At 39.2% G+C, this 26650-nt stretch overlaps 1 protein-coding gene across 1 annotated transcript in view; it reads right to left on the reverse strand.

Moving 5' to 3' along the window:
- Positions 1-20426: 20426 nt before the first annotated feature.
- FUOM (fucose mutarotase) overlaps positions 20427-26650 on the reverse strand; it is a 42956-nt gene continuing 36732 nt past the window's right edge. Inside the window, exons 5-6 of the mRNA XM_007478093.3 lie at positions 22594-22667; positions 20427-20653 (exon numbers count right to left, since the gene is read on the reverse strand). Of these exons, the coding sequence (XP_007478155.2) occupies positions 20587-20653; positions 22594-22667 (141 nt within the window). The 3' untranslated portion in view covers positions 20427-20586. The remainder of the gene's footprint in view (positions 20654-22593; positions 22668-26650) is intronic.

Raw genomic sequence — 26650 nt, forward strand, 5'->3', positions numbered from 1 at the left:
TTCCATGAAGGGAATTCTGGAGACTTCCAATTTATTTATCCAATTATCCTCAATTTGGACTCTAGGACTCAAGGCTGGTGTCCTTGAAATTGTGGGAAAATCTTCCAAAAGTCTTCTTGTTCCCATCGCCTGTTTTCAACAAGGATACCCTTGTTACCCAGGCAGATCAGTTTCTTTAAGATATTAGAAAAGTGAGAAAGCACATTTAGGAAGTATGATTATATTCTTCATATATGAGGGGATAGTACCTTCCCAACCCCAAACCCAACAGCTTTCATTTACCTCTTGATAAAAACTATAGTATGTCTTAAAATCTATAGGAGCAATGCCTTGTAAAGGCTTGTCCTTGCTGGTGATATGGCTTAAAGGGATAATTGAAAGCCCCCACCACCATCACCAAATCTGCCCTATTCCTTAGCCAAGATGACAAGATGTAATCCAAGTTCTTCCACTTACTACCTGTGTGACCTTAGTTGCTCACTTGATAGCCATTTAATCTCTGGGGTCTTAGTTTCCTCATCTGTAAAATTCACTCTTTTGGATTAAGTATCCCACTTTATAATGGAAGGTGGGGTGGCAATCATGAGGCTTCTTTCTATTGAGAATTAATAAGAAGTCAGGATGATGCAGAGAAATAAATGGCTGGATTTGAAGTTCATGGACCTGACTTTGAAACTTGGTTCTACACATGTGATACCCAGTGGAATCACGCGTCAGCTATGGGGGGGGGGGGGGAGGAAAAGAAAATGATCTTTGTCTTTAATGAATAATGCTTGGAAATGATCAAATAAAATATTATTTTTAAAAAAGAAAAGAAACTTGGTTCTACTACTTGCCGTCTGTGTGAACTTGGACAAGTTACTTAATCTCGCTCAGACTCTTCTGTAAAAGGATGGAGTTGAGTGACATATATGTTCTCTAATCTCCTTTCTAGCTCTAGAACCAAGATGCTACTTTTAGGCTTTCTCCTTCCTTGCCAAAATAATCAAACTCCAGCCAGAAGCCAGGAACTCTCCTTGGATTTCATAGCAAGCCCTCTGCAGCCTCCTCCTTGAGTGTTTGGTTTGTCTGTATACTTGTACTGGGAATGTGGGGACTGTGAGTGCATCTCCCCTAGTCCAATTGTTTCAGCTCTCCAGCTGTGAAAATGATATTGCTTAAGCAGAAGGGAGTATTAGTGGAATCCATTGTCCTGGAAGAATGCTTTAGTCAGCAGGCTTATTTTCTTTTTATCATCTTTTCATTGCTTGAACAGACTTTCACAGGCATCATTTAGATGCAAGTCCCCAAAGGGTATCACCCTACTATACCCCAACTTTAAATAATACATTCAGAGCTCTCTCTGCACCCAACTACTGAAGCCTACCCTGTAAGAAAATCCCACGTCTAAACACCTACAAAAGGAAGGAGAGAAAGCATGTTCCCTCTGCAATGACAATATTGTCCATCTTTATGTAGCACCTCTAAGATTTATAAAACCTTCCTCATAAACATTTCCTTGGCATACTTTTCCAAATGGGTTTCCAGGGCACATACTGGCCATAAAAGGTTAATTAGGAGTGACGGGAAATTTCTAACTCTATACCAGATACTGATGCTATCTAGGATAATGGACTGAATTAGCTCTAGACAAAAACAATTAAAAAAATAAGTTCAATTTTAGTTTATCAGAACTCTACCCTTAGCTGCATAGGGAGGGCTTGGCTACCATCTAAAGAGCGATCAACTTACCCTTTGGCAGGAGAGACTTTTTGGTTATTGTCCATTAGCAGACAGAATAGAAGATGGCTAGCAGTTGGCTCCAAAGAGATGAGGCCCAGAAGATGGCAACAGAGAGAGGCTTGGCATACCTAAAATCTGCATGGCAATGCTAAGCACCTAGTGGAAAACGGAGACTTGGTGCCTTCAGCAGACTGCAGCAGACTGCAGCAGAGGGAAATATGATGACATGGCCAGAGGCTATCAGCAGTCTTGAAATATCAGAGTTTCTTTGACCATAACCATCCCCTACATGGATGCCTTCCATACCTGATCGGTCATAGCACATCACATGTCTTCTCTGAGTGTATACCCTGCCTTGGCTGTCTGTGCTGTTAATTAAACATGTTTGATTATGTCTTTTTGTATGAACTAATAAGGCCCCCAGCTTCCTAATAAAAGTAAACACCACAGTGAGAGTTTGTGAGCTATAGTTTTAAATAATTACCAAGCTACAGAGTGTTCAAAACTAGCTTTTCTAGGGGCCTTGTAGTGAAAGTGTCTTCTGGAGCCTTCTGGTTGACAATTTAAGAGTCTATTTAATTGTCAATTTTTATAATGAGAATATAATTAATTCTATGTGACATTTATATACTTTTAATTTTGCAGATGACTTTACTTTATTATAATCTCATAATTCTCTTTCATGAAACTGATGAAAAACCCCACATAAATTTTAAATCAGAATTAAAATATACCCTGACTGTGAGCTGCTCAAGGACAGGAACTATCTTTTTCTTTGTATTGCCCTCCCCAGTTCTTAGCACAATACTTGGCACCCAGTAAGTGCTTAATATTAAAATTAAAATTAACTAATTTTAAATTAAAATGAAATTGATTAATGATTAATCATTTAAAATTGTTATTGATTGGTTTATTGATTGACTGGATATTCCTAGCCACAGCACAAGGGGACAGCATTAGTCTAGGGTCTGGAACCTAAGGACAAAGGGAGTTGGAGAGGTCAAAGTTGGAGGGCCCTATAGTATGAAGGGTTTTATATATCAAACAGAGCATTTTGCATTTGTTCCTGGAGGCAATAGAAAACCACTGGAGTCATTGAATAAGGGGGTAACATGTGTTTTGGGGAAATCACTTTAGTGGATGAATGGAGGATGGACTGAAGTGGGGAAAGACTTGAGGCAGCCAGACGCACAAGCAGACTATTGTAAGCAAGAGATGAGGTATGAGGATCTGAATTAGAATGGAGGCAATGTCAGAAGAGAGAAGATGGTATATTTGAGAGGTAACATAAAGGTAAAATCAACATGTCATGATAACAGCATGAATATGGGGAGTGGGAAAACAATGAAGAATCCAGAATGACTCCCAAGATGTGAATCTGAGAGACTGGGAGAATGGTGTTGCCCTCTTCAAAACTAGAAAAGGTAGGGAAGGAACTTCCAACAACCCCTCAAATCCCTTTAAATTGGTGAGTACCCATGCCCCCTAATTGCTAAAAAAAATTGAATTTTCTTTCAAGGATTCAGAGAACAAAAAAAGAACTGTTTCCTATTGATCTCCCCTGATGCCGAGGTGAGAAAATGATTCCCCACATCCTACCCCTCAGCTTCCTATTAACACAGCTGCCAAGCAGTGTGACCTGGCTTCAGAAGCAAGGAAAACATTTCCAAACAACATTCTGAGCCAGGAAGATAAGAGAGGCCAAGGAAAGATATAGAGGTCCTAGTTGGGGACTGTGCTTGTGGACAGGTGCTAAACGTTGAAGACTGGTTCCTAAGTGACTGATGTAAGAACAAAGAAAGGTCTTCCTCAGCTGCCCCAATGCAAACAGAATGGAATCACCCAACAGAGACCAGTGAACCTAGCCCAGGGAATCTCATTGCAGGTAGATAGATTCTTATAAAACTCAAACTTTCTATAATCATTATAGTATCTGGGCCTGCACTGTTGGTTGGTAGGGGAAGGGGGCAGTTGTGAGAGGTAATGATTTTCTCCCAGGCTCTTTTCTTTTGAGAAACAGGGAGGGAGGAATGGGGAGGACACATATAGGAAGATAGAGAAAGGGACAGAGTATTGCAAGGAACTAAAGATGTTTCCTTTATTGAATTGAATTGAATTAGAATTAGAATTGGAATTTCACTAGATGTGCAAAAAAAAAGTAATTCAGTAGCTGCTTTGTGACCATTTATAGCCTTATTTTTTCAGGACCAACTAAGCCAGAATCTGCTGACATCCCCAGCATCTGGAAGATAACTGAAATGGTTTAGCATAAAAGAAGACAGGCTCCTTTAGGGCCAGGGGCTGCTTTATTTTTTGTTATTATCTCTGTATCTTTAATGTCCAGCACAGTACCCAGCATATAGTAGGTGCTTAATAAATACTTACCTGTTCATTGTTTGAAGAGGGCTGCCATGATCTCCCTAAGTCTTTTCTTTTCCAAACTAATCACTCCTATCCCTTTACCAGATCTTCAAAGGACACTATCATCTCTAATCTCCACTATTCTGACCACCTTCCTCTGGTCACCTAGCTCATCAATGTCCTCATGTTCTAGTTCTAGTTCTCTGATTTAATTAGGATCTCAAATACAGAACAGTGGAGTGACATCCACCACTCTAAGCTTCCATTACCAAGTGCCAGATCTCTAGTACCTGGGACAGCTCCTGTGTTACCTGCACAACACCCAGAAATGCTACCCATTTTCAGGGAATTCTCTGGGGTTAACATTTGCTCAAAAACATGGCTCACAAACTCCAGATAATGAGCTTAATTTTATCAGTCAACCAACAAACAACAGTGATTCAAAGTAAAAGCATTTAATGAAATAGCTTAATGAAAGAAGTAATAACAGAATAGTCTCCCCACAAACTGAGGGTTTACTTTCACATATAATAGCCAAGTTCTTTGAGAAAACCAAATATCAGCCTTAACTAGACTCAGTTGCTCTAAATGATTGCCTTTCTTATGGAAATGTGCTCACTAGTAATCCAACACATCATCAAATCCTTCTTGTATATATAGAAAAAATTAATACAAGGGTATTGAAGCATCACCAGAATCTCTGCCTGATTAAGACCGTAAGAGCACTTGACTTTAGAGTTCAGCAATTCAGAAGGCAATCATTGCCTCTACAGGAGTTATGAGGAAATAGGGAGGAGAGCTGGCAGGTCTTGTGAGAGGGATCCCTCTGATAAAGGACCGGACAAGGTTGTGACCCAGAGTTAGTTGTATACCACACAGAACAACAAAGAAACACAAGGCAAAGATCAGGGATTTTAATCTCTGTAAGGAGAAAATATGTCCTCCTAGAGAGCAAATTTACCTCCCACCCGTCCATCTAAATCAGTATTGGGGCAAAGCCCCTTTTGTCCTATAATCATTAGAGATTTTACTTTTCACAGTTCCCAACCATCTTGATCATTCAGTTCCTTTCCTTCAGAGTGCTGCCTTTGGGCGTCTTATTTCTAGAGTTAATCTCCTAAATGAAGTTTCAGAAATGTTCATCTGAAGATTATGTGTAAGAACTTTTAGCACACCTTTATGCTACTCTTCCAGCTGCTCCTTTAAGATACTGAAGGGAAAGAAGCAAAGAGATACATCAGTGAGAAAGCTGGTATCCATTCCAAGAGCTCTAAAAGGACATTTAGGCTTGAACTTGATGAATTTTGTCATGAGTTTTAAAAGGTTAGCCAGAAGTTTTAGTAAAGTCTATCCTACAATAGAAAATGTCCCAAAAGGTGAGGGCTAAGCCATTCTTCCTAGGATAACAAGGCCACTTTTATGCTAACTTGAACAAATATGGCCTTTTGGATAAGGACTCTGCTTATAGATACTTAGAAAAATAAATTTAGTATTGAGAGAGGCCTTCAAAGCCAAGCATCCTGCTTAGCTACACCCTATATTTTCATTACATTTTTCTGGGGAAATTTCTTTCCAAACCAAATGAGTCTGACATATTGGGATAGAGGAGGAAATATTGACTTTGGAGTCAAAGAATGTGATTTCAAGCCCTTCTTCTGTCATTTACTACCTAGGTGGCCTTAGGCAAATCATTTAATGTCCTTAGAATTTAATTTCCTCCTTTGTAAAATAAGGCAGTTGATTATGCCAGAGGACATATGATGAAGGATGCTATTAATCTCCTGAGACATAAGTCTCAAAATGCAGAAAGAGACATTTTGGGGGATATGGTCAACATAGGAATTGGTTTGGCTTGACTATCCATATTTGTTACAAGGGTTCTATTCATTTTTTCCAATGTAGGGGAGAGGATGAGGGAGAGAAAACAAATATTTGTTCTTTCAAAAACCAAGGATTAAAAAACATAAAACAAAATGAGGGGTGGTTTGGATTAGATTATTTCTAAGTACTTTCCAGGTTGAAATTTATGAATTTATGAGATCTTTACTCTAAAATAATAGGAAGGACCTTAGAAATCAACTATTCTGACTCACAGATTTTCCAGAAGAGAAAATTAAAGCCTGGGGAAATTAAGTGACTTGAACTCAGGGCTTTTGATTCCAAATCTTTTCTATTACAGCATACTTCAGCCACTTCTTTTTCCATTTATGTTGAAGGATCTTTAAAGTCCTGCCTTGCTCACTCTGATGTTTATAAAGAGAGAGCTGAGAGAATTATTCTCTTGCCTGCTACCCTTTCCCAGCAGAGGGGATGCAAGTGTCACTTGCCTGGGAAAGTTCAATACTTCCTAGTTATAGCTCTGCCTATTCAATCAAAATTTCCAAATGAAGATAGTTTGAGTTATCATTTTATTGAGGCAACATTCCTCAGAGGGGATATATGGTGTAATAGGGCTCAGAATCAAGAAGACTTTGATTTATGGCCCACGTCACATTAGCTGCTTGACCATAGACCAGTCACTTTACTTCCTTGTTCCTCAGGCAAATCACTATGATTCATCTACTAAGTCATATATAGGTAATTGATCTTCATCTTGTATTTACTGAGGGAGTTCTCACACCTGGAATTCCCTACTCTGATCAAATCAGAGATCACAGAAGTCCTGAAAGAATCTCATACTCAATAACTCCAAAGCATAACATTATATTTTGCCTCAAATCCACCCCTCCTCCAAATTTCCCCATATCTGTTGAGGGAACCACCATCTTCTAATCTTAAAAACCATTGTCAGTTTCCCCCCCCTCCCTTACCACCTCCCCAGAATCCAATTAATTTAAAGTATTCTTGACCGTACTTCTGCAACATCTCTTTCATCCATTCTCTTCATCTTAATTCAGGCCTTATCACCTGGACCATTAAAAAAAAATCCTAACTGGTCCGTTTCCCTTCAGTATCTTCCCTTTTAACCCATCTTCCATATGACCATCAGATTAATATTCCTAAAATACAACTCTGACTATGTTACTGCCACCCCTCCTTTAAAAAATGAACCTTTGATGTCTTTAGGATAAAAAACAAACCTCATTCAAGCATTAACACTCTCCATAATGTTTGTCCCTGTTTTATTTCATCATACTCACCTTCATGCACTCCACATTCTGGTTAAATTTGACTGAAAGCTATTCCCCAGACATAGTGCTACATCTCCTACTTCCATACCATGTTTAGGATGCACACCACCTCCCCTTTACATCACAATACTCAGCTTCTTTCAAAACACAACTCATGTGCCACCTCCTTGAGAAACCTCCATTATGATTTTCTCACTTTCTTAAAATGGCTTGGTATTACTCTTTAAGACATATATGTATATGCATGCACACATGGATGTACATGTGTACACATAAACACCTGTATGTGTATATATACTCAAAAATATGTATATACAAACACAGATTCCTAGAAAGACAGACAGACAGACAGATAGATAGATAGATAGATAGATAGATAGATAGATAGATAGATAGATAGATAGATGGGTAGATAGAGGGATAGATAGATGGATAGAGATGGTGAATAGATAGATAGATAGATAGATAGATAGATAGATAGATAGATAGATAGATAGATAGATAGATAGATAGATAGATAGATAGATAGATAGATAGATAGATAGATAGATAGATAGATAGATGGGTGGATAGATGGGTGGATAGATAGATGGATAGAGATGGTGGATAGATAGATAGATAGATAGATAGATAGATAGATAGATAGATAGATAGATAGATAGATAGATAGATAGATAGATAGATAGATGGGTGGATGGATAGATAGATAGATGGATGGATGGGTGGATGGATAGATAGATAGATAGATAGATAGATAGATAGATAGATAGATAGATAGATAGATAGATAGATATACTCAATTATCCCTTGTGTCTAGGTTTTGTGCCCCAGTAAGTTCCATGAGTTTAGAGACTTTCTGTCTTGGTAGCCCAAGCATCTAAAACAGTGCTTTGTCCATAGCAGGTGCTTATTAAATGTTTGTTGAATTGCATTGAACTATTCATGGATTACACAATGCTCTGCACCAAAGAGGAAAAAAAAAACTAGGAGTAATTTTTAACTTGCAAAATGCTTTACACACATTTTCTCATTTGATTCACAACAATCCTGGGAGGTGGACATTATTATTATCCTTTGCCATTTTACAAGTGAGGACACTGAGATTGAGAAAGTTAAGTGGTTGAGTGTCACATAGTGGGGCAAGATTCAAACCCAAGTTTTCCTGATTTTAAGTCTAGCACTCTAGAAAGGATGTGATAGTTGCCTTCAAGCACTTGAAGGAGGGAAATATTTACAAAATCCAGTCCCTGGCACTGATTTATTTTCCCACTCGTTCATCTAAGCATAGAATCTCAGAGATGGGAGGGACTTCACAGGTCCATCTCCTACTTGAACAAGAACCCATTCTACCATATCCCCAACAAGTAGTTGTTTAATTTGACTTCTTGAAAACCTCCAGTGACATAGAACTCATTACTTCTCCAGGCAGTCCTTTCCATTTGTGAATAGATTTCATTGTTAGGTCCTGACACTGAGCTGAAATCTACCTCTGCAACTCCCACCCATTTCTTCTAGTTCTGCCTTAAGTGGCCAAGCAAAACAAGTTTAATCCCACATGAAGCTCTGATCCCATCTAGAGAGCTAGATTTGGAGTCAAGTAGACAAGTCTGAATACTGCCTCTTATTATTTATGTGACCCTGGGTAAGTCTCAGCTTCAGTTTCCTCATCTGAAAAATAGATATAATAATGGTATCTACTTCCTAGAATTGTTGTAAGGATCAATTAAGATTATACACACATACAAGTGTATATATGTATATGTATATATTTAACAGATATGTATAGTTTGCATTTTGCAAACCTTAAAGCAATAACGAGGATTTGTATATACCCAGAACACTTAACATGGTAACACTCATGGAAGATACAAGGAAATTCTTCTGGGAGATGTTCTGTGTTTCCCTACCATGTAGCTGAGTAATCTTTTTTTTTTTTTAATATATTTTATTTGATCATTTCCAAGCATTATTCGTTAAAGACATAGATCATTTTCTTTTCCTCCCCCCACCCCCCATAGCCGACGCGTAAGTCCACTGGGCATTAGATGTTTTCTTGATTTGAACCCATTGCTTTGTTGTTAGTATTTGCATTAGAGTGTTCATTTAAGGTCTATCCTCTGTCATGTCCCCTCAACCTCTGTATTCAGGCAGTTGCTTTTTCTCGGTGTTTCCACTCCCATAGTTTATCCTTTGCTTATGAATGGTGTTTTTTTTTTCTCCTGGATCCCTGAAAGTTGTTCAGGGACATTACACCGCCCCTAATGTAGAAGTCCATTACGTTCGATTATACCACAGTGTATTAGTCTCTGTGTACAATGTTCTCCTGGTTCTGCTCCTCTCGCTCTGCATCACTTCCTGGAGGTTGTTCCAGTCTCCATGGAACTTCTCCACTTTATTATTCCTTTGAGCACAATAGTATTCCATCACCAACATATACCACAGTTTGTTCAGCCATTCCCCAATTGATGGGCATCCCCTCGTTTTCCAGTTTTGGGCCACCACAAAGAGTGCAGCTATGAATATTTTTGTACAAGTCTTTGTGTCCATTATCTCTTTGGGGTACAGACCCAGCAGTGCTATGGCTGGGTCAAAGGGTAGATATTCTTTTGTCGCCCTTTGGGCATAGTTCCAAATTGCCCTCCAGAATGGTTGGATCAGTTCACAGCTCCACCAGCAATGAATTAATGTCCCTACTTTGCCACATCCCCTCCAGCATTCATTACTTTCCTTTGCTGTTATGTTAGCCAATCTGCTAGGTGTGAGGTGATACCTCAGAGTAGCTGAGTAATCTTATACCAGGGTTCTCTGGTATCCATAGGAGGGATAAGGGAAAAGTACAAGCTCTCCTCTCTGGCTCACTTCCAAGCCCCTAGAGATGATCTTTCCCCAGTTTTAAGGGTCCTTTATTCCCCAATACCATTTAACCACTTAATGGTCAAATTAGCTTTTACAATAGAATACTTAATTCAAAGGAATAGTAAGAACAGACATTAAGATTTAAAAACAGGGGACAGCTAAGTGGCTCAGTGTATTGAGAGCCAGGCCTAGAGACAGGAGGTGCTAGGTTCAAATCTGGCCTCAGACACTTCCCAGCTGTGTGACCCTGGGCAAGTCAATTAACCCCCATTGCCTAGCCCTTGCTACTCTTCTGCTATGGAGCCAATACACAGTATTGACACCAAGATGGAAGGCAAAGGCTTAAAAAAAAAGATTTAAAAACAAACATATAAATATCTCCCAAAACCTTGGAGCACAATCCCTCCCAGAACCACCTCAGTCTTGGGAAAGAAAAATATTTTGTTCATAGCTTAGCTCCATTTCTAGCTAGCACCAAGTTACAGTTCAATACTCCACTCTGTCCCAGGCCCTCTGGTTTTTTAGGGCTTCCTTGCTGGGCCAGCTACAATATCTGACCTATAATCATGCCTCTAAAGTCACCACAGCTAGAATCTGGGTCCAGTTGGGATTCTACCACCTACAACCAGAACTGAAAGGACAAGCAAAACTCACTGAAACAAAACCTGTCCTTCAAGGGCACAAGGCTCAAATGAGGGAAAGAGTAAGGTTAATCTTGTTTCCCTCCTAAACCAATTCATAATGTTCATGTTGTTGAGAAGAACAGTATCTTCACTGTTTTGAGATGCAGCTAAAAAAAAAAGAAACTAATTGAGTCTGGGAGTTGTTTTTCAAAACCCTTACCTTCTGTCTTAGGATTAATACTGTTCATTTGTTCCAAGGCACAAGAGTGGTAAAGGTTAGGCAATGGGGGTGAAGTGATTTGCCCATTCAACTAGTTAGGAAGTGTTTGAAACAAGATTTTAATTCAGTACCTTCCATTTCTGGGATTGACTCTGAAACCAATGAGAAATCTACCTGCCCCCACAGTCTGTTTTGACTACATAGCCAATGAGAAAAGTTCCTCTTACCCACATGATAGAGGAACCTAGAATGTCGTCTCCCAGAAGATTTCTTATGTTGAGTGATCTGGACTTACACAAAGCAAAGCCACTTTTATCCTCTTATCATTCATGCATTTTTGTTCTCAATCTTCTCTTCTCCAGAATATACATTTACATATATATTACATAATATTACATAATATACATAAAATACATTTACATCCTCCAATCCATTTCCTTATGGTAGATTTTCCAATGGCCCCACCATCCTTCTCACCTTCTTCTGTCAAAGTCTTTCTTTAAATTAGCATCCAGAACTATACCCAAAGGGTTTTAAAAGACTGTCTGCCCTTTGATCCAGCCATACCACTGCTGGGTTTATACCCTCAAAAAGATAATAGGGGAAAATATGTGTTTAAAAATATTCATGGCTGCGCTCTTTGTGGTGGCAAAAAATTGGAAAATGAGGGGATGCCCTTCGATTGGAGAATGGCTGAGCAAATTGTGGTCTATGTTGGTGATGGAATACTATTGTGCTGAAAGGAATAATAAAGTGGAGGAATTCTATGTGAACTGGAAGGACCTCCAGGAATTGATGCAGAGTAAAAGGAGAAGAACCAGGAGAACATTATACACAGAGACTGATACACTGTGACACAATCAAATGTAATGAACTTCTCTACCTAGCAGCAATGCAATGATCCAGGACAATCCAGAGGAATTCGTGAGAAAGAATACTATCCACATCCAGAGAAAGAACTGTGGGAATAGAAACACAACTGCTTGATTACATGGGTCAATGGGGATATGATTGGAGATATAGACACTAAATGATCACCCTAGTGCAAATATCAATAATACAGAAATAGGTATTGATCAATGTAAAATATGTAAAACCCAATGGAATTGAGCATTGGCTATGGGAGGGGGGTGGGAGGAGAGGAGGGAAAGGACATGAATCTTGTAACCATGGAAAAATGTTCTTAATTAATTAATTAAATTTTAAATAAAGAAAGAAATTAGCATTCAAAATTGAATCCTGCACCCCTGTGACCCACTTCTCTCCAGCCTAATTCCTCCTTCCCCATCCACATATTTATCTCATGGACTGTGATGCCATAAAATGGACCTGGATTCTTTTACTACATGTTCCTTCCCCTCCCTCTCTGGAGCCCCAGAAATCTCCCAAGGAAGTCAACAAGAAACATCCCACAACCCTAATTGAGCAGGCAAACATATCCTCTAGGCTCTAACTCCAAGTCATAGTAGACTGTTTCATTACAAAGCTCACAAAGAACTCATTCACCACAAGCTGAAGGATATTATCTTAGAAGCCCAAGCAGCCATCTAAAATTGGACTTCATGATGACAGGGTCCTGTGGGCTCATGCCATTCCATCCTCCCTGACTAAGCACAGACCTGTATTATTTGATGGTCTTGTTTGTAAGGAATCATGGCAAGTAATTAGGGATTTTCAAAGCAGAGGGCAGGATTTCCATCATAACAGGCACCCAAAACAGAATTATTCTGTGCTCTGGTAATCAGAATATAGAGCTATAATTGAATTACTCTTCTCTCCATCCTCCCAAATCAGTTGAATATAGAGACACAGAGAGGCCCAGAGTCCTGGGGCTCCTTGTGGGTTATACTAATTTGTTCTCATCTGGTAACAGAAATATACCATTTTGCAAATGCCTCACTTACATGTGTACAGATACATCTATGGCTATAAACACACACAAAATCAGTTCTGCAGCTAAAAGGAAGCTTTTATAGAGAGACCATACAACTGCTGAGTCTGGGTCTTCCAAGATGGCATTACCGAGGTGGAGCCACCATGAATATAGGCTTAGTTCTCAGTGTAGCTTGTTTATTAGCTCTATTTTACCACCATACCCAGAGGTGACTAAGCTCAGGGGAACTGATTCACACTTATCAAACTCACAAGAGACTTATTTATTTATATTGTCAAGTGTCAATTTGTATTTTTAATTAAATTGTACTTTTTTCAATTAACAAGTATATTTTATCTGCCTCTCAGCTCACTTATCCCCCACTGAGGAAAAAAAAAGCAAAACCTTTGTAACAACTAGCCTAGCCAAGCAAAACAAATTTCCACATTGGCAATGTCCAAAATGAATATCTGAATGAATATCAAACAAATATGATTCTGTGAAGCAGATTTTTGACACTTTGGGCAATCTTTTTTTGTCTGTTTTTGGAAGAGGGAGAAGAAAATATAGTCTGGCCATGTATATGCTATGTATGGTTGAGGTAAATGAGAGACAGAGGTCATAGGCATTAAGGAGTTCAAGGAACTGGGATATCAGAACATTTGAAAGAGTCAGTGTTGGGACAGAAAAGAACACTGTCAATAATAAGATGCACAACAAGAATACCATTTTTTACCATGGCCAATGCAGAAACTTCTCCACTAAACCTGTTTGTTACAAGGGTTTTCTTTTTTCTTTTTGTTGTTCAAATGGGGAAGGAATGGAAAGAAGAGTTAATTCATTCTTGTCAATTGAAAACAGAATTAAAGAGGGAAAAAGAAGACACTGAGCCAGTTACCAAACATATTGGGAAAAGGGAGGGTGACCTGAAAGACCATAAATAAATAACAAAAATCTGGACAGGATGGAGTGAACTTTAAAGAAGAAGAGGAAGTTGTTGAATAATGGTGGCAAGAGAATCTTAAAGTAGAGTCTGAAATATTCTAGCTCCTCCCCTGAACTTGGGTGTCACATAAGAGTAGCCAAATTTGGGAAAGGGCTCAAGAGATGGTGGTGTTCTCAGGAGATAGGTAGGCTTCAGTAAACATCATTATATGGAAAGAACGTGGAAAGAGATCTAGGATGAGGAGTATTTTAACAATAGAAGAAAGTTCCAATCACACTTTAAGCTCTTTAATCAAGGACTCTTTTTACTTTCATATTTCTATCCCCAAGATCTGTTAGAGTGTTTGGAATGCAGTAGAAGCTTAATTAATGCTGGCTGGTTATTTCTAGAAGACAACGTGAAAATGGAGGATAGAAGAGATGGGATACCAGGGTCTAAGAGTGTGGGTGGGAGGAAAAAAATGCATTCCACTGGGAGGAGTATGCCCTGCCGCCATGATGAATTTCAATCTCCAGAAAAGTGTTAGTTCTACTCTCCAAGGTTGTTATTTCACAAGACAAGACATAGCTGACAAGGTAACTAGTATTATCATTAATTTGCACAGGGCCTATCTATAAAAAGGAGACAAGCATAGATCAGAAGGCTGCTTGTTGAGAATATAATCAGAGCAAAAGGATCTGGATGTTCTGGAGGAATATTTCCATCTTCCTGTGCACCTGATGGGTATGACTTTCTCTTTTCTAGGGATCTAAATGATCATACAATTCGAGGTAATTATTACCATTGCCTTGAGAAAGTAGCTATAGAAAAACTCTTTTCCTCTTGCTCTGTTTTTCTCCAAATTTTCTGCTATAAAAAAAAATGAAACCTGATTTTAGAGGTTAGAAAAGTCTGTGGAGGCTATTTAATCTAACCCTTTCATCTTACAAATGAGGAAACTAAGGTTCAGAGTGGTAATGAGTCTTGGCTAAGGTAACAAAGGACACCTGGAGGTGCAGTGGATGGAGCAGTGGATCTGGAGTCAGAAAAACTCATTTAAGTTCAAATCTAGCCTCATACACTTACTGGCTTTGTGAACCCTGGGTAAATCACTTCACTCTGTTTCTCTCAGTTTCCTCAAAAGTCAAATGAGCTGGAGAAGGAAATGACCAACTACTCCAAATATTTTCAGGAAGACTTGGACACAACGAAAATGACTGAAAAACAACAACAAAAGTCACAAAGTAGGAAGTGGAAGAGTTAGGATTTGAACCCACATCCTCTGATTCCAAATCTAGGGCTCCTCTTCTTGCACCAGGACACTTGTATATGAAAAGTATGTGATACATGGTTCGATTGGGGATGTGATTGGGGATGCTGACTTTAAATGATCTCTCTATTGCAAATATTAATACTATAGAAATAGGTTTTGAACAATGATACATATATAACCCAGTGGAATTGCTTGTGGGCTCTGGGAGGGGGAAGAGAAGAGGGGAGGGAAAGAACATGAATCATGTAACCATGGAAAAATATTCTAAGTTAATTAATTAAATAAAAAATGGAAAAAATGAAAAAAGAAAAGTATGTGATAAATGCCAAGAGTGCTGCTTACATTGCATTAGCTACAATTTCAAATCAAGACATCAGCATGTCAAAGAACTGTAATTTCATTGCCATGGATGCTCCTTCCATCAACACAAATCACAAATTTTCTGTCTCTTAATGCTAGGCGCTATATAAATGCTATTATTATTCATTCATGAGGTTCTTACTTTGTGTGTATTTGGGGCTGCGGAAGGAGGGATTCTGTCTTCTCATCATGTTGACTCACCTATAATTATTCTATATTTGGCATCCATATGTCCACACACTTGTGTATAATTCCTTTCTTTTGAGGTTTGGGGATTGGGGAACTTTGCATAATACCATCTCTCTGATCATATAATCAGTCTTTGAGTACAACAGTGTTAAGAGAATATTTATGGCTGAAAAGTCCATCCTCCTGCATCCAATTTGGTGACATGACTCCCCTATCTCAAGAAGGCTGGTCCTTGGATGGCAAGCAAAATATGTCAACAGGCCAGTAATTGTAGCCTTTTCAGATTAAAAGTTCCTGTGCACAGCTTGTGAGAAGCCAACATTGTTTCTGTTTGACAATGAAGTATCAGAGAAAAACTCTGGAGGAGAATTCATTTCATCTGATACATTCCCCTTTAGGATACTTCAGGACATTATTCAGGAGTTCCTTGTTCTTATCAACTATACATTTGGTAAATGGGGAAACTGAGACTGAAAGAGATTGAGTAACTTTCTTTCTGGCCTAAATTCATTCCTAATTTATTCCTTTATGAATATGATTTTTCTCTTTTGAGTTATTCCAGAGTTTCTTAAAGGATTTTCTTTCATACTCTTTCATATCATAAAACTCATTCAAAGTGCTTTGGTTTCACTGTGAGCTTTTTCATTATAATTTTCTCAGCTTGATTATCTGCTTGTAGAATGAATTTTTATTCAGATTTTGTCTCTTGATCTTTTGGTTTTTTAGCTTTTTTTCCTTATATTCCCCATCAATGACTTTGGGATTCCTCCCCACTCTTGAGCTCTTTTCCCTTCCTCTGCTGCCCAGTTCCCAAGTTCCAGGTTCTTTTCCTATGGCCTGATATTCATTTCTTCTGTGGCTATGAGGACTTATTACATATTCTCTCCTCCTAGAATCTTCCAATTCCATGACTTCTTCCCATTTCCTTTTGCACCTTTCCCTTGTACAGATGAGCAGTTACTGTCTGTTGCCTCTAGGGAGTAAGGAGATGGGGCTGGTTTTCAGACTGAATCACTATAACCAGACCCAGAATCACAAAGGTCTGAGGTTCACTGTGATGGGCACACAGTAAGTTGGGCATGGAGACACAATAAGGACTCTAAGTATTAAGGTTCTCCAAGATGGCAGGTTGGAGTTAGGAAGATTTGAATGAATTTTAATCTAGTCTCAGACATTTATAGCTTTGGGTACCTGGAAAAGCCATTGAAATGCTTTCTGCCTCAGTTTCCTTATATGTAAAAATGGGGATAATAATAGTACATACTGCCCAGGGTTGTTGTAAATATCAATAAGATAACATATGTCTAAACAATTAGTATTAATTCATGTGGTTTTTACCTTTTGGTTAAGGAGTGAATATAAGAGTAGATTCTATCTTATCATATGGATTCAGCTATAATTACTTTATACCAGCAATAATTCCTTTCTTTGAAGGTTTTAGGGCTAGGAAAGTGTGCAGAAAATAATATATTTCTGGTTATATAATCAGTCTTTATATGGCATTGCAGGATCAGAGGTTTTGAGAAGAGATTTAGAAATCAGTCCATAAACTGAGGGGTCAGAGCAATTAAGTGACGACTTCTCGGTTACATAGCTTCTAAGTGTCAAAAATAGCAGCAATAATAATAATAATAACAACATTTATTTAACACTCTGTTCTAGGTACTGAGCTAAGAAATTTATAAATAGGGGGGCAGCTGGGTGGCTCAGTAGATTTAGAGTCAGGCCCAGAGATGGGAGGTCCTGGATTCAAATCTGACCTCAGGCACTTCCTAGCAGTGTGACCCTGGGCAAGTCACTTACCCCCTATTGCCTAGCCCTTACCACTCTTCTGCCTTGGAGCCAATACACAGTATTGATTCTAAGATTACAAATAATATCTCATTTGATCCTCACAACAACCTGGAAGGTAGATACTATTAAGGTAGTATTTGAACCCATGTCTTTCTATCTCCAAAACAATATCCTACTCATTTTAACCTGTCCATGGTGACACAGTCTAAAAATAGCACAGAATGAATTAAAGTCAGTCTCCTGATTCCAAAGCTAGTGATGTTCCTGTTTCATAACACCCACCTTTTTACAAAGCATCTTATGCAATCATATTATCCAGGCTGATTAGGACTCATTACAATTTGGCTAAACCAAACTGAACAGCATGGAGAGATCTACCAGGCTCAGCTCTGCCACTTGCAATCTGTATAACTTTAAGCAAGTTGGTTAAGCTCTCTGAGCCTCTGTTCTTTCATTTGTAAATTATAGGGAAGTTGGACTAGATGACTTCTAGGGCTCTTTCCTACAAGATGATCTTTTGGGGGAGAAGGGAGCATAGGAGTACTACTACATGGTTAATTCCATCATTCTATATTGATTCTCTTTTAGATCCAATTTTAGAAGGAAATTTTCAACATCTCCTTTATTTGGGGCTACAACCTATGCAACTGATGACCACATCTGATTTTTTTAAAAGCCTTAGAATTATGATATATGAAATCAGGCTGAAGGAACTAGAGAAGAGAATAAGGGTCTAGGGGGCAGGGTGATGACGGTGGTGATATATTAGCTAAAATATGTAAAGGGTTGTCAGGTAGAATTATATTTGTTCTACTTTGTCCCAAAGAGTAGAGCTAAAAAAGGGTGAAAGTTATTGGTAGGAGTCATACTCAGCTCAAATCTTCAGGCAAATCTTTCCAGGAATCTGGATCTGTACAAAAAAGGGAATAGATTGCCTCAAAGAAGTGAATTCCCCATCGCCAAAAGTGTTTAGGTGAAGGCTAGGCAACTATTCTTGGGAGGGAAGAGGGACTGGTGGGGAATGTTATAGATCAGATTTATGATTTGAAAAGCATTTGGAATTTGAGGTTCCTTTCACTTCTAAATCTATGATACCATCAAGTGGAACAGAGATGCTGAACACTGGGGGCATCTGGAGTTTTGGAGCAATGAGTTTTGGAGACAAGGCTCAGTGGTTATCTCTGTGGTCAGGACATATGGTTTCTGATGTTTAGATGCAAAGAGAAAAAGAGAATAAACCAATAATCCATTTCCCCTGTACAACTGATTCTGGGTTTGACCTATGCTGTTTCTCCTGGGTAGATCTTTGAGGGAAGAGATTTTTGTTTTTGTCCTCAGAAACCCAGCACTCAACACAGTACCTGGGACAGAGTAAATGTCTAATAAATAGTATGCTGAGTCAAATATAGAAGTGAGACTCTCAGTCTGGTTTTTCATACATAAGGAGATTTTAAGACCCAGTGGAAAGACCCTAAGCCTCTTTTCCACCAAAGTGTCACAGTTTCTGAAATTCTAATAGAGAATAATTCATTCTTTTGGCTTCCTCTCTCAGTCAGTGGTCCTTTTAAAATGCAAATGTTCCTGGAAAAGAGGAATCTCTAAGGTTTTCATTTAGCTCTAAATTTAATTGACTACATGAATGCAAATATGAAAGAAATTTTGTTATTTCTACTTAGACCACAAACTTGTCTTAATATGAAGATTACAAAGATCTTGGTCTTTAAGTCCAAAATTTAATGACATTCAAGCAGAATTCTGTGAGGGAAGAGTACATGCAAAGAGCTCACTGGAGTCATGGAAACTCAGTGCAGGGATGTGATAGGAAAACATAATAGAATGAATTTTTATTAGTAAGAAACTATTGTCCTATATATCAACTGTCCATTCTGACCCAGGGACTCCCAGAAAGGTACCCAATGTTCTAGGGATTTTGCGGATCACAATCCTCTTCAAATCCAAGTTCACAAGTCCCCAGTGACATGATTGCTTCTGCAAATCAATCATAGGCCACATTGAATTCCCAATAAAGACATTGAATAAAAAAGAATAGTGATAAAATAACAAAAAAAAACCATTTTCCCATAATCCTTCAGCTTATTCTACACACACACACACACACATACATGTATTTATACATATACCCTCAAGTAGAGAAAGTGGGAAGACATTGATATCATATATATGCCCAGGAGGAATATTTGTGACTATGGCACAGAACTGGAGGGGCCTTACACCTGCATTGGCAACGATGGAGAATTAGCAGCATCTTCTGATGATGTCACTGCACAACTCTCAGCCTGGCTTCATTTCCAACAGATGTTGCCCTCCAGGAGGCACACCATCTCAGTGGTTTTCCACCAGTCATAACCTCTCCACTGAAGCTGATCCTTAGCCTTGTAATTTCTTTCAGTGCCATCTATGAATACATCAAGCATTCACTATGAATGGTCTGGCTTTTAAGCATTTATGGAAGGTCTTTTAGCCTCCCACTGTATCTCAGCTGTAGTGGATGGCTGAAGTGACCTGTCTGCTCTCTAGAGGACAGTAGGTGGGTGTTATGAATAGTAACTACTTCCTTATAGGAGAAAGTTGTATAGCTTACCCAGACATACTGCTCAGGCAATGGCTATCAACCTTGTCCCTCAATCCAGGCTGCTAACAGAAGGGAACCAGTACCTAAGCTAAGATCACATATGCTCTCTGAAACTCTTCTATGATCTCCATATCCTCTATAATCAACTCTGAATTCCTCAATTTAAATTTCATTTTACTTATAATCAGAAACTCACTTTAGGACTTAGCTATACTTCTTCAAACAGAAAAGGGGATGGATAAAACTATGGTGAACAAAATAGTTCTTTATCATGACCCTCTGTTCCATGCAGATCACCAAGTCTAGGGAGGTTGGAGAAGACTGAGAAGCTTGGTGATCTTTATGACTTTTCCTTTGTTTATTAGACATCTACTCTGTGCCAAAAAGATTGCCAAAGAAGGTGCCAAGACAAAGAAAATAAAGGGAGGGGCAATGATAGAGCCTTCAGAAATACCCATGTTAAAGGTCCACTAAAGGATGAAAAGTCAATAAAGGAAACAGACAAGAAGAAGAAAATGAATTTATTCAAGTAACATTAAAACCAAAGTCTGATTTCTACTCAACATTCCAATATGTATACACATTTTACTAAAAGTGTTTATTCCAAAATCAAGAAATGAATTTATCCTCTGGCATCTGACATTGGGGCTTCTTCATCCTCACCTTCTAGTGCTTCTCCTGGGGTGCAATCACACCTTTCCTGAGAATTATATTCCCATATAGAGCTGTTTCTCTGGAAAATGAATGATCAAGTCAGTGACTACTTTGTGCTCAGTGTCTATTAAATGCTAAATAATACACTAGGGACAAAAACACAAAAACAAACTGGTCTCAATACTCAAGGATATTAAGTCCTATAGGGGAAAATCACACATACATATATAAGTGAATATAAAATACATACAAAGTACATGGGAGTGAGGGAGAGAAACTAGTAGCCTGTGCGATCAGAAAAGTGCTCATGCAGAAGGAACACTTGAGATGAACCTTAAAGGCAGCTTTAGATTCTCAGAGAAAGAAGTGAGAAGTGAGCACATCCCAGAAATAGGGGATAAGCCATGCAAAAGCCTGTAGACAATGTTACCTATGACAAAGAAGTAATAAACTTTGTCCAGAACACACAGGGGGTATAAAAGGCAGTGAGGTTTAATGAGTCTGGAAAGGTAATGGATAGTGGTGGACTACAAATGGCAGAGGAGCAGGCATTTCATACTGGAGGCAAAGGGGAGTCATTGGATCACTTTAGAGGGGTCTGAGCTAACCGTGTATATTCTTTATTATTTGTTTCTGGTGAGATTTTACAGCTGTGTGAAGGATGGAATGGATAGAGGAGAAAGATTAAAGACAAGAAAACCAATGAGGAGCTGCGGTAATGGTCCAGGTGAGAGGAGATAGGAGCCTGAAGCAGGGTAGTATCTGTGTGGGTGGACAAAAGGGAACAGAAAGGAATAGGATTATAGAGATAGAATTAGTAGAATTTGGCTACTAAATTATGGAAGTGGGGGTAAGGAAGAGTGAAGAGTTGAGGATGATAAGAGCAGACAAGCAGATACATAGTATAACTCTATCTGAAGGGGGTAGCTCTAAGGACTGGGAAGAAGAGGAGAAATAAGAGAAGAGGGAGGAGCCTTAAGATTCCTGTCCCTGGTTGGAAGCTTTAGAAAAAGGGGTTGATCAGAAAGACAGTGAAGGAGGGAAGATGCACTATAAAAAAATAACATTAAAAATATTAGAGCTAGAAAGCACTTTAGGTATTATCCAGTTCAATCCCAGCATTTGACAGATGAGGAAACTCAAGCCTAAAGAAGTAAAGTTATTTACCTAAGGGTAGCCTTGAGTCAGTGGCAGAATTAGGACTAAATTCTGGTTTAACAGTATGCTTTCTTCTGTACTATACTATATTTCTTTCTCTTTCTCCTCAAACAGGATCATGAGTGGTGTGGCCTGTGACCATTGGAGGGATATCAGCTTTGTGGTACCCACTCTAGAGGTCATGAGATAACATCACTGTTTTCCTTTGGGAAGAAAAAAGAGCTTGAAACCACGAAAGAGTTTGTAACTTCCATTTCATTCTACCACAAGACCAGCATTATAAGGCAAATACATTGGCAGAGACATATTGAATGTGTAACAGAAAGAATTTAGCCACCAACCTAAAGAATATGTCATACACTTATGGCCACTAAATATCATCATATATACAAAAATGATGTACATATCTTGCAGGTTTAGTGTAGTTTCCTCTTACAGTGGACTAGTGGGAAAACTAGGCAAAAGTCGTTTAGTCAACAAAAATGTATTAAGTCCTTACTATGTGCCAAAGATGTAATAAACTCCGAGGATACCAAAGAAAGTTGAAAACTGGTTCCTGCCCTCAAGGAGCTTCATTTCTAATTAGGGAGACAGCATGTAAACAACAGTAGATGCAAACATATCAAAATAAAATAGATGCAAAGATATCAGAAGAAAAAAGGGACACAAGATATATAAAGTAGGTGGAAGGTTATTGAGAGGCAAGATACTGCACTTGGAGAAAAGGCTAATTAGAACAGAGAGGCAGGAGGGGGAAGAGAGCTTTACAGCACCATCAGAGGGCAGCCCTTCATTTCCTAACCATCTAGGATACAGGTAAGACACTTTTGTGCTACCAACTTCCCTGGTTCAAATACTTACCCTGTTGCAACTACAGCAAAAGCTTTTTTTGCCTGTTCATAAAAAGCAAACCTTTCCATCTTCCCAAGGTCTTCCTGAAAAACAAGATGGGATCTCATTACTCTCTGCCAAAAGGGGAACCACCACTGGATAGAAACCACCTACATTCATGAGAGGACTAAATATCAAAGCTTTGTATTCCAGCATAATCACAGACATTCCTTCTCTGGGCTGCATTTTCTCCAGAAGCCAAAGAAGTTCAGTGAACTCCATGGAGCTGTTAAGGAAGGACTTTTGAAATTACCCCTTTAGCTAGAATGGAAAAGACTTGGAAATAATGTCATTACTTGCCATCTCCAACCAGTGTTTCAAATTCTGACTTCCTGGAAAAGATGGAGGTGGAGTAGGAAAAGACGGGGGTACTTGTAAGTCAGATTTCCCACTATGGATAGCAAGCATATCTGATTTTTAGCCATTTCATCAGTATGCCACTTGGAAGACAAAAAGCTGTTATTGCATATGATGGGGTTATATAAGACATAAATAAATAAATATACATATATATCAACCCCAACATTTCTATGTGATATTTTTCCTATATAAAAAAATATAAATTTTTCAATTGTCTTCCAGAAGAACAGTTTATGAAACATACCTTCCTCCTCTTCGTAGAGGGTGGAAGACTATGGGTTATGAATATTGCATTCTCTCATCTCTGCCTCTTAGAATCCCTAACTTCCTTCACATCATAGTGCCTTCTTCTACCAAAATCCGGTCCTGGGTTTAAATCTGACCTCTGCAGTGTCCTTCTTACTCCTTAAAAATCCCCTTGTTATTTATTTTAATATATTTTGTATTAACTTAGTTGTGCACATAATGTTTTGACCTCTCTCCCATTCCCCCCAAAATAAAATAATGTTATCGCCAGGTATAGGAACTCTCTCTTCTTCCCTCCTTTCTCCCTTTTTCTCTTCCTCCTTTCCTCTCTCCCTCTCTCTCTCTCTTGCTTTCTTCCTTTCTTGTTTTCTTCCTCTCTTTCTCTCTTCCTTTCTCTCCTTTCTCTTCCTCCCTCTCTTTCTCCTTCCTTCCTTCCTTCCTTCACTCTCCTCTTCCTTCCTTCCTTCCTTCCTTCCTTCCTTCCTTCCTTCCTTCCTTCCTTCCTTCCTTCCTTCCTTCCTTCTTGCTTTCTTTTTCTTTCTTGCTTTCCCTAGAACCTAGCACATACATGGCAAATGGTAAGTACATAAACACTTTTTGAACTTCCCACATGCATGTCTCTTGCTCAATCAACAGCAGAAAACATTTATTGAGTACTTTCTTTATACAAAACCCTTAATTTTGCTAGAGGCTAGAAACACAAAGATAAAAATGAGCAACAGCCCCTGCCCTCAAGAGATTTACATCCTACTATGATTTATGCAACAATGTTCCATATACATTCCAAGACCCATTGTGGATGGCCGAAACCATGGATATAAGTGAACAACTGCAGGATGTTGGACTACTGAGTCAGTGTTTCTATTGTTTCTGCTGCTGAAATAACTATGTTAATTTTGTTTACCTTCTAAATTAAAGAGTTCTTAACTTGGAATTTACAGTTCATAAACCTAGTGGGGAGAATACATTTTTATTTTCACTAATGGAAATTTATCATTTCTTCCAATTATTAACAGAGAAAATAGACTAAAGAAGGATTCCTTGGTTTCACCAGACTACCAAAGGGGTTCACAACAGAAGAAGAGGAGGAGGAGGAGGAGGAGGAGGAGGAGGAGGAGGAGGAGGAGGAGGAGGAGGAGGAGGAGGAGGAGGAGGAGGAGGAGGAGGAAAAGGAGAAGGAGAAGGAGAAGGAGAAGGAGAAGGAGAAGGAGAAGGAGAAGGAGAAGGAGAAGGAGAAGGAGAAGGAGAAGAAGAAGAAGAAGAAGAAGAAGAAGAAGAAGAAGAAGAAGAAGAAGAAGAAGAAGAAGAAGAAGAAGAAGAAGAAGAAGGAGAAGGAGAAGGAGAAGGAGAAGGAGAAGGAGAAGGAGAAGGAGAAGGAGAAGGAGAAGGAGAAGGAGAAGGAGAAGGAGAAGGAGAAGGAGAAGGAGAAGGAGAAGGAGAAGGAGAAGGAGAAGGAGAAGAAGAAGAAGAAGAAGAAGAAGAAGAAGAAGAAGAAGAAGAAGAAGAAGAAGAAGAAGAAGAAGAAGAAGAAGAAGAAGAAGAAGAAGAAGAAGAAGAAGGAGAAGGAGAAGGAGAAGGAGAAGGAGAAGGAGAAGGAGAAGGAGAAGGAGAAGAAGGAGGAAGAGGAGGAGGAGGAAGAGGAGGAGGAGGAGGAGGAGGAGGAGGAGGAGGAGGAGGAGGAACAAGAAATAACTTGTCCCAAGTTGTGTAAGTAGTTATTGATGGAACCAGGGTTTGAATCCACAACTTTGAATTTCTGATTATCCCATTACACTACAGCTGCTTGAGTCACTGAAATTAAAGGATTCAGAATTCTCACTGCCTCTTGCTTGGGGATATCATTCATCTCAGGCTACAGTAGTTGAAGATGGACTTGCTGTATCCCTAGGACTCATATCACCAGCTTTGGAGTCAAGCTGACCTAGCAAAGTTGCTAGAGGCGCCATGGGTCCTCTGGCGCAGTTCTTCCCACTGATGATTTGATTCAGAGCCAGGCAGCAGGCAATCTGGAGCCCCCAGGAACCTATGACACTCTGAGGTCGCTGCAGCTGCCTTTATCTGAGTCAAAAGGAGTTTATGAACTGGAAATGATATTTTATGACTTTTGATCTGCACAGTTAAATGGCTTTTCAGACAAATTGCTTCTCCATTAATGAATTAACCTTTCACCCTCATCATCTTTACTGGCAGCAGGCCTGCCTTTGCCATTACACTCAGCCCATTTTTGTTCTCCTTACTAGTACATCACATGTCCCCAAGCAGGTGCATTTGACCCCATGCTCATTCGATAGAGACACCAAAGCTGGGGAGAGCTGAATTCACTGGCTTGTTTCCTAAGGTCTGAGCTCTGCCCTATGTTCCATCAGATTGTCTGAGTGTATGCCCCCTTTTCCCCTTACCCATGAAGGGCCAAAATCTCTGAGCTCAGGTGAGGAAAGCAGAATAAAAATAGAAGGGACAAAACATGAGAAAGTGTCTTTGATGACAGCTATCTTCTTCCACAACTCCTGTGTTGACTGTCAATAAGAGCATAGGGAAGGGTACATGGGATTGGCAAAAAGACTAGAAACCTCTGCACTTTTGATTAAAGGTAAAGGCTATGCAAAAACCTATGGGAGTACAGATCCTGAGGAAACTGTATGTTGTGACTCTAGATTTGTTTAAACCAACTTTTTTATGCAGAACAAAAAAAGTCCTGATCCAAACACCTGCTCCCTCTCCATCCATACATTATCTACACAGAATCCTTTGCTAAATACTTGAGAGCTTGTCCAAAATTCTTAATCACAATCAGAGCCATAACTAGGACAGAATCTCCAGAGCCTTTTCCCAGGTTGTGGACATCCAAGAGGGTAGACTTCCTCTTGGGATTTTATCTGGTTATATCCTCAGGTGAGGTTTCTTCTTTAGCAGGGTCTTATTGCCAGGGTCCCTGGCAGCCCCTCTCTGAGGCACACTTTGCCCTCTTATGTATAGAGATGCAGATAATTCTCTTTGGGAGATTACTCCCTCAGGAAATTGTACCTATAGTTGAACTGCCCAGAGATGGGAAGTTCTGGGTTCAAATCTGACCTCAGACACTTCCCAGCTGTGTGACCCTGGGCAAGTCAGTTAACCCCCACTACCTGCCTCTTAATGCTCTTCTGACTTGAAACCAATACACAGTATTGATTCTAATATGAAAGGTGATGGTTTAAAAATATATATATATATATATATTTATACAGTATAGTTGGAAGGTAATCTCAGAAGGAAAGCACTAGCAATGTGGGTATGAGAAAGACCTCCTGAAGAAGGTGGGATTTCAGGTGAGTAATCTTACATATGAACATCCTGAGACCTAGGGACAGAGAGAAAGGTGGGATTTGAATCCAGATTCTCTGAATCTAATGTCAATATTCTTTCCATTGGAATAAGTGGC

The sequence above is a fragment of the Monodelphis domestica genome, chromosome 1 (assembly GCF_027887165.1).
Source record: "Monodelphis domestica isolate mMonDom1 chromosome 1, mMonDom1.pri, whole genome shotgun sequence".
Taxonomy (NCBI): Eukaryota; Metazoa; Chordata; class Mammalia; order Didelphimorphia; family Didelphidae; genus Monodelphis; species Monodelphis domestica.